This window comes from Liolophura sinensis, unplaced genomic scaffold, assembly GCF_032854445.1.
Source record: "Liolophura sinensis isolate JHLJ2023 unplaced genomic scaffold, CUHK_Ljap_v2 scaffold_26, whole genome shotgun sequence".
In the NCBI taxonomy this organism is placed as follows: Eukaryota; Metazoa; Mollusca; class Polyplacophora; order Chitonida; family Chitonidae; genus Liolophura; species Liolophura sinensis.
Window position 1 is genome coordinate 89,609 of NW_027017965.1, and position 15,288 is coordinate 104,896.

Here is a 15,288-nt window from a genome sequence, read left to right on the forward strand (position 1 = left end):
GCATTATGGTGGGAGGAAACCAGGCACAGCCCGAGGGAAACCCACGACCATCCGCAGGTTGCTGGCAGACCTTCCCACTTACAGCCGGAGAGGAAGCCAGCATGAGTTGGACTTGAACTCACAGCGACCACATTGGTGAGAGGCTTCTGGGTCATTACGCTGCGCTAGCGCGCTAACCAACTGCAAAATTTGAGCTCAGTGCAGAAAAAATGACAACATAGTTGTACATAGAACACACATTAACCAAGTAAGTCATTACTTTTGTAACTAGCAGTGATGAATGGGAACATTTGTAAAAACCTGAGCTTAATCTATCTGTGTTTGTAGTACTACCCTTAACATATACATGTACCTTAGTACCTTAGTTTTCGATGATTAACACACACCAAAGGCATCGCTGCAGGAGCATCTCCTTCATGCCATTGTGCTTAATATGTACGAGATACCACCTTCAACGTTTACCTTAATGAGTGGACAGGATTTGTTGATCTAGGGTGCAATTTATTAAAAAATTATAACATGTATTAATCAAAAATACTCTATAAATGCTCTATTCTCCAGATGTTACAAAATGTTACATCAAGATTAGATTAGTACAGTACTATTATAGTAGAAGCATTCATTATCGTAAAATAGAGGGGTAAATAGAGATAGAAGTGTGTCTCAAAAATGAAAACTTGCCCCCCACCCCCCAATAATTTGGCATAACCATGTTCAATTCCCTGTATGGAACCATAATCTTTGTTTTAGAGTTCCATTTCATTTATTCATTTCTTCACTTGATTGGTGTTTTATGCCACAGTCCATAATATTTCACTCATACAACGGCGAACAGAAGAGTTTCGTTTCATGCACCTTTAAACCTTCAATCCATGTATCTCACACAGAAGCTGAAAAAAAGAGTAGCACACTTTTCGCCCCTCTCACAATATCTCACCTTACTTTGTACATGCGAGCAAAGCATGCATAAGAAATAGAAAACCAACTCTGTGTGGCCTGGAGTAATCATTCAGATGCCACCAGACACTGAACAGACCTGGACATTGAATGCTGGGTTAAAATGTTTTAGGGATGCACAATAATTTTCATTTATGCAAATGATCCTTGAATATTCCATTCTGAAATTGTTAGTTCAATGGCAGGATCAGATCAGTATTGTAAAAAATACCCTTATTGCTTTATTGTTATTCGATGCTGATGTAAGCCCTTGCTCTACTTCGCACAGGCGTGCTAAAAGCAATGCAAAAATACCTTGCTGACACATCAGGTTTGAGTGAGGGCTGCTGAGCTGTAAAAGGAACAGGCTGTTCACCGGACAGAACCATGCCAGATCTAGACTCGCATCTCACCCCAAAAAACGTTTCTCTGGAAAACACAAAACAAATAATCAGCTATCTGCTTTGGGGACCATCTCCTTGATTGAAGGGCACTGAAGTGCAAATCAGCTTTTACATTGCAATCTAAAATAATGCCTGTATTTGACTTAAATTTTCATCCATGAGTTCGTTACTATTCTATTGATCTTAGAAAAGTGTTTTTCAACTTGTTTTCAACTGGTTTGAAAGTAGTGTGATATCCTACTGAAATAATGTAAGCTTTAGCATGAAAATATTTTATGACCTTTACTTGCCTCTAAACATAAACCTGAAAGCCTATCAATCAAAATGAATATTCACAAAGCCAATAAAACAAAAACCAATAAAAAAAAGTTCAAACTTCCACCAGTAGGCCTTATGTAGATCAACACCATCCATGATCACTTTAACAGGTGGGCACAAAAATATTTTTAAAAAAGTAATGTTCGCTGATGCTGGTGACGTAAGCGATCATCACCGTTAAAAAGAACTCTGTGGGGCAACAGATCAAGTAAGGTGCGGACTGGGGTTTGTGCTAAGTCGGCCTTGAGAAGCCATGCAGGGTCTGAGCTTGTCACCTTGCCTACAAAATATATAGATACATCTACACCTAAATCTCCCATCCAAGTATGTATATTTACACCCCATACCTTAGATTAGGGAGCTAAAGATATTTGATTCATGTAGGGATTTAAAACCTCTCGCCTTCAGCCAGAAGAAACCCCTTTATTTACTCAATACTGATATGAACATGATAATGAGACCTGAAGTTCGTTACTAACGCACACATGCAGGACATTAATGATCAAAAAATAAATCTAATTTAATAACTACATAATATATATATGTGTAAATTGCATGAACGATGGAAAACTCTTCTCACACTATGCAAAGTCCGAGTTCAATGCATAGAGGATGTTGCACAGTTTGACATTTTCACGGGAAATCAACTAACCATTTTAGCTGACTTTCAGCATGCGTGGTTATGTGGAAGTCTTTAGTGTGGAGGCACGTTTTAATACCCGAAATGCCACATAGATTGCTATGAGCCTGGGATGCTCGTCATACAAAATGCTGACAGTATTTAAGTGCCGGAGAAAATCGACTTATATACGTCTTGCAGTTTAGATTTTAAAGGCCTTTCCCCTGTGAACTTAAATATTTGAATCTGAGCCTTAGCTCGTGGTGAATGAATGACCGTTCCCCATAACTAGACTGAGGGCGACCCATGCATAACCCGAACAAGCATGCACCGCTTAGTCCCAACCCTGTTTTAGGATACCACCCTGACCATTTAGCAAAATATTGTTTTGGCCATTTATATTGGCTGCAGATGCACAGGGTATGACTACATGTATGTACAGCTGACCTAATAAAAGTATCTTACCCAGTGATTAACAACATCGCCCGGCAAACATTGATTGGTTGACTGAACTGGTAAAACTTGCCAACACCATTCCCAGAATGTGATAGATAATTATCAGTCAAGTCCAGATCAGGCCCTTCTAGCCTTGATTTTACGAAAGCTATCATAGCTCGTCTTGCTTCTCCAGCTGTGTTGACACCAAGTTTGTACCTGTGAACAATGAGGAAAGATATAAAAATAAAGCACTTGTTTTAATATGATTAGGCGACAGTAAAAGAGCTCAACATTCCAAGCTAATTTCAACAAACCTGGCAAAACCATTCACACCTTAAATTATCCCACCTGCATAGAGTAAAATGAAAAGTTGTGCACAGCTCATCACAGTATGACCCAGTATTATTACTTTTTTCATCCACTATATAGGTCTAGCACCAATGATGCTAGAGGAAAGGGATATTTGAACACTACATTCTTCACACCACGAACGCTGTATACATTACATGTCTTAATCAACCCAAAGGCTCATTTACCACAATCCTAAATTTACCACGGTCCGTTACCAAGGTGGCTTGAATTTTGTGTGAAATCTTCAAGAACCACTGAACCTATCGTTTTCAAATTTGACATGGAGCTAGACAATAAGTTACAATAAGTTTGCAAAAATCGTTGACTTCCGGTCAAAACTTTGGAAGCTCGCCACTGGTCGAAGTTGTGGTGTCACAAAAAGTTTTTAAATTTCAATTTTTCTCAAGGTCTTCTGATGTGTTCTGAGCCACTGATTCCGAATCTGCTTTTATTTTTTTCATATCTTTGTAACTTTGAGATATAGTAAAAAAAATAAAATGAATTATGTCATTTCAACAACCTGTAACTGGAGAACTATGGGAGCTAGAAATTGCACCAAACTGAAGCCCAAGACATGCTCTTCCGGGAGTATGCCAAAGGATTTGAGCTAAGATCAATAATTTTCTCGCTAGACAACACTGTTTTTTGTTTAGAAAAAGATGGGAATCCTATTGCTTTAACATGGAGTTAGATGGGAACTGGACTTATGGTATTTCACCTGATACTTTCTGCTCCACTGTCTGTGATCTCCCGAAACAGTTGTACGATGGCATACAGCTATACTGTCCTGTATTTGACGGCGTAAAATGATAACAAACGATGTGGACCTCTAAAAGTTAGCTTTGCTTTGCGCACACCTTGTGTTCTTCACTGTACGCCAACCAGGCCAGGGTGACTAACAGATATTGACTTGTGCCGTGGTCCAGGTGTTGGCTTGCTGACAACGACCGAGCTATCAGCAGAGCAATCAGTTTGTGCATGGCAGGTCGTGAATTGAGACGTGGAAGTATAAACTTGCCGTGTATTATTTGCTAATGCGAATGAGCTGAAATTTTAACTGCAGTTGCACAAAACATAGGCCTGTGAAGTTTGAGAAACAGTCCAAGTTGAGAGCAGTTAATTTTTATAGTGTGAAATAGGAAAAATTATCTATTCACTCTTTCCCTTTGTTTGCACAGTTTCACCACAAAAACAAGTTAAATGTAACTTACAATTTACCTCCCTTTATAAATTAACGAAGCATCTGGATATACAGGTAGCCAAAAGGAAAAAGATTTTGACATGCTTTTCGACAGTCAAAAATATTGACATCTGCACAACGCTCTTATGATCACGCCACATATAGAAAAGGAGCTAAAATGGCATTGTTTGAAAACCACAAGCTGTTACATTTAAACAAAGATGTATATTCCCCAAATGTTTTCTTCAAATATTTCATACGACATCAATGACAAAACAATTGCATGCACATAAGAACTACTTACTTTCTGTGTATACGATTCAAATCATTTGCTGCGTTATGAATTTTCCTGCCCATAGTCGAAAGGAAGAAAAACTCCGTGTGAGCATCCTTCTTGTCTGCATATGCTGGGCGAAACTGATCAAAATAAATCTGGAACCACTGTAACAGAAATGTTATTAAATGCAGCATCTGTTGCTTACTCTAGCTGGCAAGCATGTGTATTATCAGCTTAGACTAGGAAATGTTACTCTACTATTACACACTTGAGAACAGAATGGTGAATGTATTTATTTATTAGATTGCTGTTTCATGTTGTATTCAAAAATGTCCCTTATATGGTAGTGGTTTGTTTTATGGATGGAAAACCAGCCACCTTCCAGCAAGTTACTGATTGACCTATCGCATTAATGCTGGCTGCCATCTTTATCAGTGAAATATTTTTGAGTACAATGTAAAACACCAATCAATAAGTCATAATTGTCATTTGTGATGCACAGATATGCACACCATATTGATCATAGACAAATAGTCTACAATACAGTTAAATTAAGCAAATTGCCACATGAGTGTTGCTCACCCCATATTGGCAAAAGATCCTGTTTTGTTTACTAACATGTTGCAAAACTAGCTGAATCGACATCAAAGCCCTAGAACCCATTTGTCAATAATGATATCCATGATATGGTCCAGACACGCAAACACACACAGAAAACAATTGCTACATGCTCCCACACCCAATAATCATTGCAAATATACCATGTGTTCCTCTTCATTTAAACAAAAGGCTGCTGGCTGTGCTGTTTTCGCTTCTCGGCCGTCACCTTGGCTTTCTTTGACGTAGAATGTCCAAAACCTTTTCTCATCAAGCCTCAATTCAACCCTACAGGAAAAAAATTACATGAAGCTAAAGCTCATCCCACAGAACAACCTTTATTTCTGCTTTTGATAATTCTATATTATCATTCAAGTGTATTCACAGGATAATATATAGGTTTACATTGTTCAATAGATAAAAAGATATGCTCCCACCACAAGTGTGTCACATACTGTATTTCACCATAAGTTTGGTGTGTAAAACTTTCAGAAGCTCATCAAGTCATTGAAAAGATACTTTCCTGAGAAATTAATCAAACTTCAACAAAAAAAAATAAAACCTCTGAAGTGCCACTCTAAGGTGGATGAATCAATCAGAATCAGAAATTCATTAAATATAGAAAGTTATGTGCAGATCAGACTAGTTTTAGAGCTTGACTGAATGTCATGCACACTCAATGTAATCTGAGTTTCACGATTCAGCTCCTGCTAGTTTTCAAGATGTACTGTTTTTCACCTACAGTTCAGCACTTTTCAAGTGACACTTTGTCTGGCTGATTCATCCACCTTACAGGGCCTGTCAGGAGTCTCTTGTGATAAATTTCTTTTCAGAAAAACTCAGCTGGCATTAAAAGCATCCCCCTACTCCCACTCCACTCTGTCTGCTACCTGGAACCACAAACCGAATGAGCGGGAGATGGACCCATTCCCATTCCCTCTTTGGTTTGAACAAGTCGTGGAGACTTGGCCTCAATAAACAATGAACATTAAACCCCAAGCACTTAGTCAATAAACAATAACAATAAAGATCTTCAATACTAAAAATAAACGCACATATCTCCAAATAAGTTATTCAAAAAAGCATTTTACCAGCAATGCACAAACCAATCATAAGCCTTATATAGCAAATATATAGGAGAAAATAAAAGTTTTCTAATGAGAAAATATAGTAATTATAGAAAACTCCATACAAATTGCTAAGACCTATGGATGACCTATGCATTATTTATTCGGTTGTTGCTTAATACCATACAAGAAATTTTTCAATTACACCATAGTGGTCAGTTTTACAGGTGAATGAAAGTGGTAAACTACTGAACTTCGGCAGATTTGTGCATTAAGTGACAGATATGCACACAAATACCAATAGAAAAACTGTAGTTTTTAACAAGTGTGCAACACGTCAGATGAGCGTTGTCAACCGCTCATTGTCAACAAGGTTCCTTAAACAGCGAGAGCGTTGGAATAAAAAAAATTCCTTGCCAGGATTGAAGCTGCTGAATGATGTAGTACTACCACACATCAACATCACCAATGTGACTTGCATATACCTATCTTAAAATGATAGTAGCTCACACACAGTTCACACCTTTGGTGAGTTTATAGCTTTATCATCTGCAAATGGAGTGAACTTGTGCATGGTCAAAGCCATCATGTTTAATAACAGTGATGTAACAGTATAAAAGATATCCTGAAACAATACATGCACATAAAAATATGAGATTTGGAAGCCACACAGAGCTTGCCTGTGGAGATGCATGGATCCAAAGCTTCACCTCAATACATGAAGTGCCTTTCAGATACCACACGCTCACGTAACATTTATGCTGCAATGCCAGTTTATTATTTCAGAGCGCTTGTATGGCTGGGACACAGAAAGTGTGGGTTTAAACTCAGACATAGACAGGGAACAGGGTTCATACTCCCAAGACAATTTTTTTAAGGCCATTTTCAAGGTTGGTTTGACATTTTTCAAGACCTTTGTACTGGACAATTTTCACTTGAGACTGCTGATCCAAAGCTTTACTCAAACAGACTGTAACTAAACTAAAAAGATTTTTTTAAGCCTGAAGAAAAAGTTTAATGACACAAATATATTAGAGAGCTGAACTTCTGTATACAATTTTATACCAGGAGAAAACATATACAACATCTTTAAAGTTTTCTTCACTGATGTACCCACAAAAATAACTGGCAAGAAAGGTTAATACATACACATTTACCGTGAGATATCTCAACTACTTTATATTCCTGTGTAACAGTAGCAAAAGGACAATGACATACACAATGTATGTTGCTTTATTTTTTTCTAAATGTTTGCACAGCCAGTCTTTATACTTTGGATTTTTGAATCAGTTGTCATTGAAGACACACATCATTATTCAAAGTGAACCAGGCGTAGTCCAGTTAGCCTATACAGACGACACAGGACTTCAATGACCGTCAAAAAAAAATTTAGGAATGTACATATTATAGCTCGTTGAATGCAGAGCAGCAGTGTGAAAATATTTGATTGGCAGGACTTGGGCTGCATTACTGATTGCTTTAAATAAGAGGCAGAGAGCTCTAAAATTAACTAAAATGCATCTGTTGCAGTTGACCAAAGAGGGTTGTACTAAACACAATTATACAAGCGAGCAGCTCTTTTCTGTATTTGATAAGCTTCTTAATTTTTGCAGCAGTCAAGGTGTTGTAGTATGTAAACTTTGTAGAACAATTCACAAGACAATTCCGCGATAAAACGGATGGTATTTGGGTTCAGAACATAATTAAACCATATCATAACCTTTTCATTTATTATCGGATATGGAAGAACCACTATGTAAATTTTCAGAAATCAACAATACAACTACCGCATATATTTTTTAATTTTTGTGGGATTTTAGCATATACTAGTGATTTTCTCTGTTTTCTTTGATAATTTCTTATGCTGTAACCTGCACAGTCAAGTAATGATTGCCGCACAAGGTGGCAGCACTAAGCGAGGTATTTTTAGCCTGCTTCTAGGCTGGCTAGAGATAATTTGGGAGGCGTAGCTGTTGATCAGTCAATTGTCAGTAGCTGTGTTGAAGTTTCGTATACCCACGGTTATTTCCGCAGCCAAAATCCCCACTGGTCAGCTATCCAAAAGGTTCAAGGAAATATGGTATTAAAAAAAATCACAGCGTAAACCATGGCCAGCATGTATTATGTAATCATCGGGGATAAAAGCTATATATTTACCCAGTAGCCCATTCTTCAACTTTAAAATTTTCAATGACACTTCTTCTTTGCAGATGCTTCAGTGACAAAAGAGCCGTTAGATAGTTTAAAACCAAAATATAGTCTGATGGATGGATGTCACCATTTTGCTGGATGGCAGTCTTAAAATCATTTGCCGCAACCTGAAAGTGAAGCAAACCAAAAATTGACAAAACATAAGGAATGAGAAAACCTTAAAAGCTCGACCAAGAAACCATGACCATGACCAGTGAAAGTAGGTCAACAGGTCATGTGGTAAAATCTAATCCTGTCTGGATAAGCCATAGTGAATAAATATGACCTATTTAAATTGTTTTGGTTTTGTATTAAATTTCAGTTTGGGATTTCTTGGATGTGTGTTTCATGAAATAGGAAGCCTGTGTAAATACAACCCAACAGGTTTAACATTATGTTGGATGGGATACTGATGCCTTTGGGTCTCATAACACAAGTAATTTATAATGCTCATTCTATGTTAGTAGGGCGAAATTCAGGTGAACACAATATACGGCCAAACAAATACATTTTTGTTTCGAAATGTATAAAAGAATACCAGGGCAGCACTGTGATGAGTATAAACTCTGAAGGAAAGTACTCGATGGGTGTTGATAGGTTTCTGTATGAAACAGTGAACTAAAAAGTAAACACAAAAACAAGTTTACTTATTTATTTATTTGATTGGTGTTTTACGCCGTACTCAAGAATATTTCACTTATACGACGGCGGCCAGCATTATGGTGGGTGGAAACCGGGCACAGCCCGGGGGAAACCCACGACCATCCGCAGGTTGCTAGAAGACCTTCCCACGTACGGCCGGAGAGGAAGCCAGCATGAGCTGGACTTGAACTCACAGCGACCGCATTGGTGAGAGACTCCTGGGTCATTATGCTACGCTAGCGCGCTAACCAACTGAGCCACGGAGGCCCCCAAAAACAAGTTTAAAAAGAAATGTTTTTTCAAAAATATGTTAAAGTGAATTGTAGTTCAATCGTCACCTTTGTATATATGTAACTACCAAATATTATAATGACCATGGCAGATATGGAGATATCTCATCACATCTGTATATATGTATCCATAAAATATTCAATCCACATAATACTACAATTCAGGTTGTAGTTCAGAGAGAAAGGGATACCTGTTTAATTTACACACTATCGAGATAGGGACTATCAGGTTGCCATGATAACCACAGACATGATAAATCTGAAATGCCATGTTGTCATCCCTGTACCTATGCATCAAGACCAAGCACAGCCCGGGGGAAACCCACAACCATCCTAGTAGACCTTCCCACATACAGCCAGAGACTGCAGGGTTTGCACCCTGCTGAATCAATCAAATCGTATGACTTTCAATGAATTTTGGTTCATTTTCTTTGACCAACTGAAAATCAAACTTATACAGATATATAACAAATCTGTCCTCCCACCCTGGAACCAGTCACTTGTACGACCTTAGGCATCATTAGGCTTTAGGCTTGGAGACTCTCAAAGCCAACATGAGCTTGGTTTCAACACCTATCTTCAATCACGGAATTTTAAAAACCTCTATCTGCTCAGTTTTCTCCCAATGCTGGCCGCTGTGGTATAAGTGAAATATTCGTAAAACACTAATCAAATAAATAAAAAAAACTTAAATATAGCAAAAGTGCATTGGCCACCTTCTCCATACAAATAAGTAAAATTCCCCCATTCTACTTTTTCAATGAGCCAAATATCTTGTTGGCAGCATTTGCTTTTGTCCCAGGCTTGGAAATCAAAACTATTGTTAAAACTGATAGAAGTAAAATCAGACCAGATTTATTATTTTGGGCTGAAAAGAAAAAAAATCAATCTTCGTATGTATGTATGGATGCCTGGGGTTTAACATCATACTCAACAATTTTTCACTTATATGACGAGTCATTAGATGTGTGTACATATACTGTGTCTTCCTGTGGCAGGGCGAATCCATGCTGCCAAAATGCTGCCGCCACTGAAGTACCCAGCCAAGGACACCAGACGTGACACCCAATCCAGTCACATTATACTGACACCAGGCCAACCAGTCATGTTTCCGTGCTCTAGCTGAGCAGCAAGCGAGGCAGTAGCAAGTTCCAAATCTTTGGTGTGACCTGACTGCAGGGTTTGATCCTTACGTCTCCTGACTTTGTGATATACGTACATATTTGGCCCAGACTGGAAATGCGTGTAAATTATATGGTAGAAGTAAAACTGCAAGAACAGTGTTTTCACAATGAACATTCAAGGAGGAAATGAGGGTTTTTTTATTGGACAAGTGTAAAACATGACGTGACTTTCAATGTGCCTTGAATTGGTGGATATTGTAGACAAAGACCCTTTTTCTCTCTCACGAAAACTTAAAATCTGAAAACAATAAAATTCCACAGGGTTTGTATAGCTCTTTCATTAAAGGTATAGGATTTATAACTGTGTTCTTTTTCCTAAAGCAAGACATGCTTAATGATCTAATGCAGCTGACATTATCTGTGTTCCTGCCACTAAACCAGCCATTAAACTCTGGTGGCTTGATGTCAAAAAGCCAACAGGACCCATCCATCCCCATTTAAGCCCTGAGGGAGTTCATTCACAGAATGTCATTGCTATGCATCTCCCCTCTGTTCAGTCTCTTTCTATATACCCACCTCTTTCGAAGAGGGGGGGGTGGGGGAAAAATAATCATACAGAGTGAATCCAAAATGGAATTTCTCCTTGTATCATAGCGCTTTTCATGTAAGCAAAACCGGAGGCATTTTGTTTAGATATACCCTTTAGTTAACATTAACCTTAACACTGATTTCAACATTCAAGGGGATTTGAGCTTTGAAAGTTTTGTAAAGTGCAGTAATTAACATGCACATAGGACATCCCCCTAATGTCATTGTGCCTCACTTGTGTGCAAAACCTGAGCTCACTACATTCTGTGAGAAATCATACCTTTATCTTGATTCTATGAAACATAAAGTCGTGAATTTTGTAATTAAGATGTACAGAGCATAAACATTTTTGATTTTTGATGTAGGGCACAGGGCATATTTTAGTAAATAGAAAAATACATGTAACTACAGAAAATCACCTATAGATGTAATGTATACATTGTTTGCACTTTTTGGATTCAAACGGTCTTTTTTACTCCTGCTCAACCCATAAATATCATCAGTATGCTATCAGTTTTGTCAGAAAAAGTCATCTCACTTAATAAGTGAAACTGAACGAAACATTTATAGAAATCTATACATAATTACAAAATACAACATAAAATTTGCCTTGGTTCATATAAAATATTCAGATTCACATTGATCGGGAAAATCCAGTTTTGGTTTTTTGAATTTCGGTGTGCAAAATTTTGTATGAATCCTTGTGTTACTGGACACCGACACACGTGGTGTGACAATAGCTACGTCTGTACTTTGTGCAGGCATCCTAACAATGCCTGTTTTTTGTACACTTGGCCAAGCCAGAAGTACCTTCATGCAGCTTTTTTTGGTACATTTATCTTCTGCTTACTTACCACCATTAATATCTGTATTCCTTGTTTTACACCACATTTAAAATTTTCTTCACCTATACGATACCGATCAGTTTTATGGGTAGGGGGAATGCGACAACCTGGGGCAATCTACAAACTCCTTGCAAATTCCTCCTTAATAAATTAATTCCGAAATAAAAGCCGTGCCATGTCAATAAACGAGTGTCAAAATCTGCGTATTTGAAGCTCAACACTATACAGCACTTTCAAAGCTTTGTTACGCAGAGCCCAACATGGACCAGCACAAAGTCATAAGGCCAGTTCTAAAATGTTGTGAACAATTTAAAATGACAACACGGTACATACCCGGAGCAACACCTGGCACTCTTCCACAGACTTTTTCGGTCTCTCAGAACCATCACCAAGATCGTGTCTAGACCATGCAGTCAGCCAGCCATTGACACCTTGTAGGCTGGTAATTAAGGAGTCTCCTTCAGACTTAATGCTGGGTAATTTTGTCAGCCATCCAGTGAATCGCTGGATGCATTTTAGATACCTCATTCTTGCTTGTAAAGACAGTCCTGATTCCTTGAGGGCATGAAAAAATTTTTGTATCTGGAATGTAGAAAATGTCAACGCTCATACTTGTGAAATGGGCTATGTACAATAATCCAGAAACTTTTCGTGACTTTTTGCCAAATCCACTCAAAACAATACCCATCAGAGATGGTATACTTCCCCCCTCCGACTGCAAACCTGAAAATCTGCTTCTCTCTGTGGGAGCTTTCATCCCCAACTTTTAAGTAAATTAAGTACTTCACAGTAATTAAGATATACATGGTACATATTCTTCACAGCTATCCATACATTGCATTACACCATATGGTATATGTAAATGTGTCAAATGTGGTAAATCTGCCTTTGGACATTATTCGAAAGCATGAACGTCCAGTTTTCTTAGACACAGGTCAACAATTTTCACCATACATACAATACATGTATAATCTGTTTCAGGGAAATTGGTTCAACACTTCAGCAGTTACATGGACAAAATCTGTGTAGATGAACATCCATTACCTGAATGGAAGTAATTATGATAATTATTACCCCACTGTTATCTTATGCACAAGTTTGGACGACAGGAAAAATGCATGCTAAGTATCATGGAAATAGGTTCAGAGATGCAAAACAAAATCATGTCTACAGACAGGCAGAAGGACATGCAGACAGGGTGATTCCAGTCACTTTCCCCCTTTAACTTTGTTGAGGGGGTATAAATATTTTTAAAAAAACATAATTTCTATTGCTGTAAAGAAAAAAAAGCTTAACCTTCAATCCAAGTATATGTACAATTACACGCCACACCTTACACCTTAAAAAAGCACAATGCTCAATTATTTTGAACCACAATCATATTCTTGGAGGTGAAATTATATACTATTACAGCTTTTACTCACAGTATCTGGATGAAGCGAGTGCAGATTAACACTGGTTGAATCAGCAAAATACAGGAGTCTACTAACATTCTCAGTCATCTGCTGGCACTCTTTCACATTCATATTCTTCGAAAGATATTCCATAAATTCTCCAAGATGTGAGTCCGTTACTGGATGCATTTGTTGGTATCCAATACTTTCCACTTTCTTTTGAACACAATCCGCGGACAGGAAATCATCTTCTGAAGATTCCATGCTGCATAAGAAAAAGCAGAAATTGCAATATCAACAGCAACACAGGGTTTTACATTTTCTTCAGTTACCATACGAATATGGTCAATCTACAGTGACGTGTGCTACACTGAGACCATTTTTCCTCACATTTATGAAATAAAATGTTAAAAACTTTACACAGTAAGAAGTGATAATCCTAGGGTATACAGCAAGAAAGTAGTTACTGTATTAAGGGACATCAACCAATCATAAGAGGCTTTTTTGCGTAGTATGATACGCGCTAGAGACAAAAATCACTGATAACGAGTCACCTTGACATCTTCACTGATCCCCGTGGTTTGTTGCAACAATGACCCTTGATTTCAGGGTTAAGATTAGTTGAGTGAATACTGTTTATGCGTCAATAAAAGTTTAGAGATACAGATATAGTATAAACCTTGTATCAAAGATGCTACGGGTCTTGGGACGGGTGCTATATGTTTGAAACTATGCCATCTAAATTTATTTCAAAAGTAAAGACAACCACACATTTAGATGCAATTAACTTGTTTCAATGAACCTAACTTATAATAATGTTCAATCTGAGAAATCATGCTGGTTAACTGAACTCTTGCATCATCAGACATGTAGTCTGCCCAAGTCTCAATTGATTGAATCTGTGTTATGGAAATGTTTGCTGTGCCATAATATATGCACCTCGAGTGTTTTCTCACGATTACTGTGTTCCAATACAGCCACCCTTAAAAAATTCTTCCTTTAAGACAAAAAGAGGGTCAGATGGTAGGAAATTTTTTTTCTCTGCCTAATGAGAGAGACAGCAATTACAAAAAGATTTGGAAAAACTTGTTGGAGGATTGATTGGGTTACCCTCAACAAACATTGTTTGTGATGGCCTAGCTGTCCCAATAATCAATTAATTGCTGAAGGTGATTACACATAAGTTGGTGAAGTTTTCAGTTCGACTTCTGCCGAAATCTCGTGAAATCCCACAGTTTAGCGAGTTGGCGGTAACACAACAGGAATACCAATCACTTAGCATGGATCTCTTGATTATTGTTTATATTCATGCTTACCAAGGCATTTCTGCAGCTGTGTGACACATGAAAGGAAAACGGATGGTTAATATTCCACTATCAATGCATAAATATAGCTGCTAAAGCAGCAATGCCAGGGTTCAAGCCGGTATTTCCAGCCTATGCAGTGTCACTTCCTGTTACCCGAATGGCATCCATGCATTGATATATAACCAACTTCCTCAGAAAGCGTAAATTCTTCGTAGCCATCAGTGTCTTAAGTACAATGTATAGCATCAATATGTAAATGTGCCAAATGTAGTAAATCAACCGAAACCTACGTCCAACATTCTAGTTTCCCAACCGTCAAGTGGAAAACGAACTGTACTGTTCGCTACCTTTTGAGAAGAAGAGTTCTACTGGAAATGTATGAACTGCACTTCGGCGGTTACCAACAGCAATTCTCCTCCTACCACAGAAGACTTCAGGACTAGTTCTTACACAAAATGGAGTCGCCCACAGCGGATGTTGGTGCAGACTTTATAATTTATCAACTTGAGGTACATATTAGAATTTTTTACGGCATGCACCTGCGAGGAAATGCATACTCTTTTCAATGGTACTTGATTGATATTTACATTTTCTTCTCCTTTAACAAGTGTGTATGGGTTATAAAAAAAAAATATTTACTTGTCACATTAAGCAGGTTACCATAGACCAAAATAATGCTGCATCCTACACTGCTATCAAAACACAATGAAATGGTAAAACT

At 37.9% G+C, this 15,288-nt stretch overlaps 1 protein-coding gene across 1 annotated transcript in view; it reads right to left on the reverse strand.

Annotated features, from left to right (window-relative positions):
* The window catches only part of LOC135481372 (uncharacterized), a 49,377-nt gene that overhangs the window by 17,608 nt on the left and 16,481 nt on the right, over positions 1 to 15,288 (reverse strand). The window contains exons 2-8 of the mRNA XM_064761203.1: positions 13,357 to 13,525; positions 12,200 to 12,448; positions 8,345 to 8,505; positions 5,285 to 5,408; positions 4,551 to 4,687; positions 2,743 to 2,931; positions 1,252 to 1,365 (exon numbers count right to left, since the gene is read on the reverse strand). Coding sequence (XP_064617273.1) covers positions 1,252 to 1,365; positions 2,743 to 2,931; positions 4,551 to 4,687; positions 5,285 to 5,408; positions 8,345 to 8,505; positions 12,200 to 12,448; positions 13,357 to 13,525 — 1,143 coding nt within the window. The remainder of the gene's footprint in view (positions 1 to 1,251; positions 1,366 to 2,742; positions 2,932 to 4,550; positions 4,688 to 5,284; positions 5,409 to 8,344; positions 8,506 to 12,199; positions 12,449 to 13,356; positions 13,526 to 15,288) is intronic.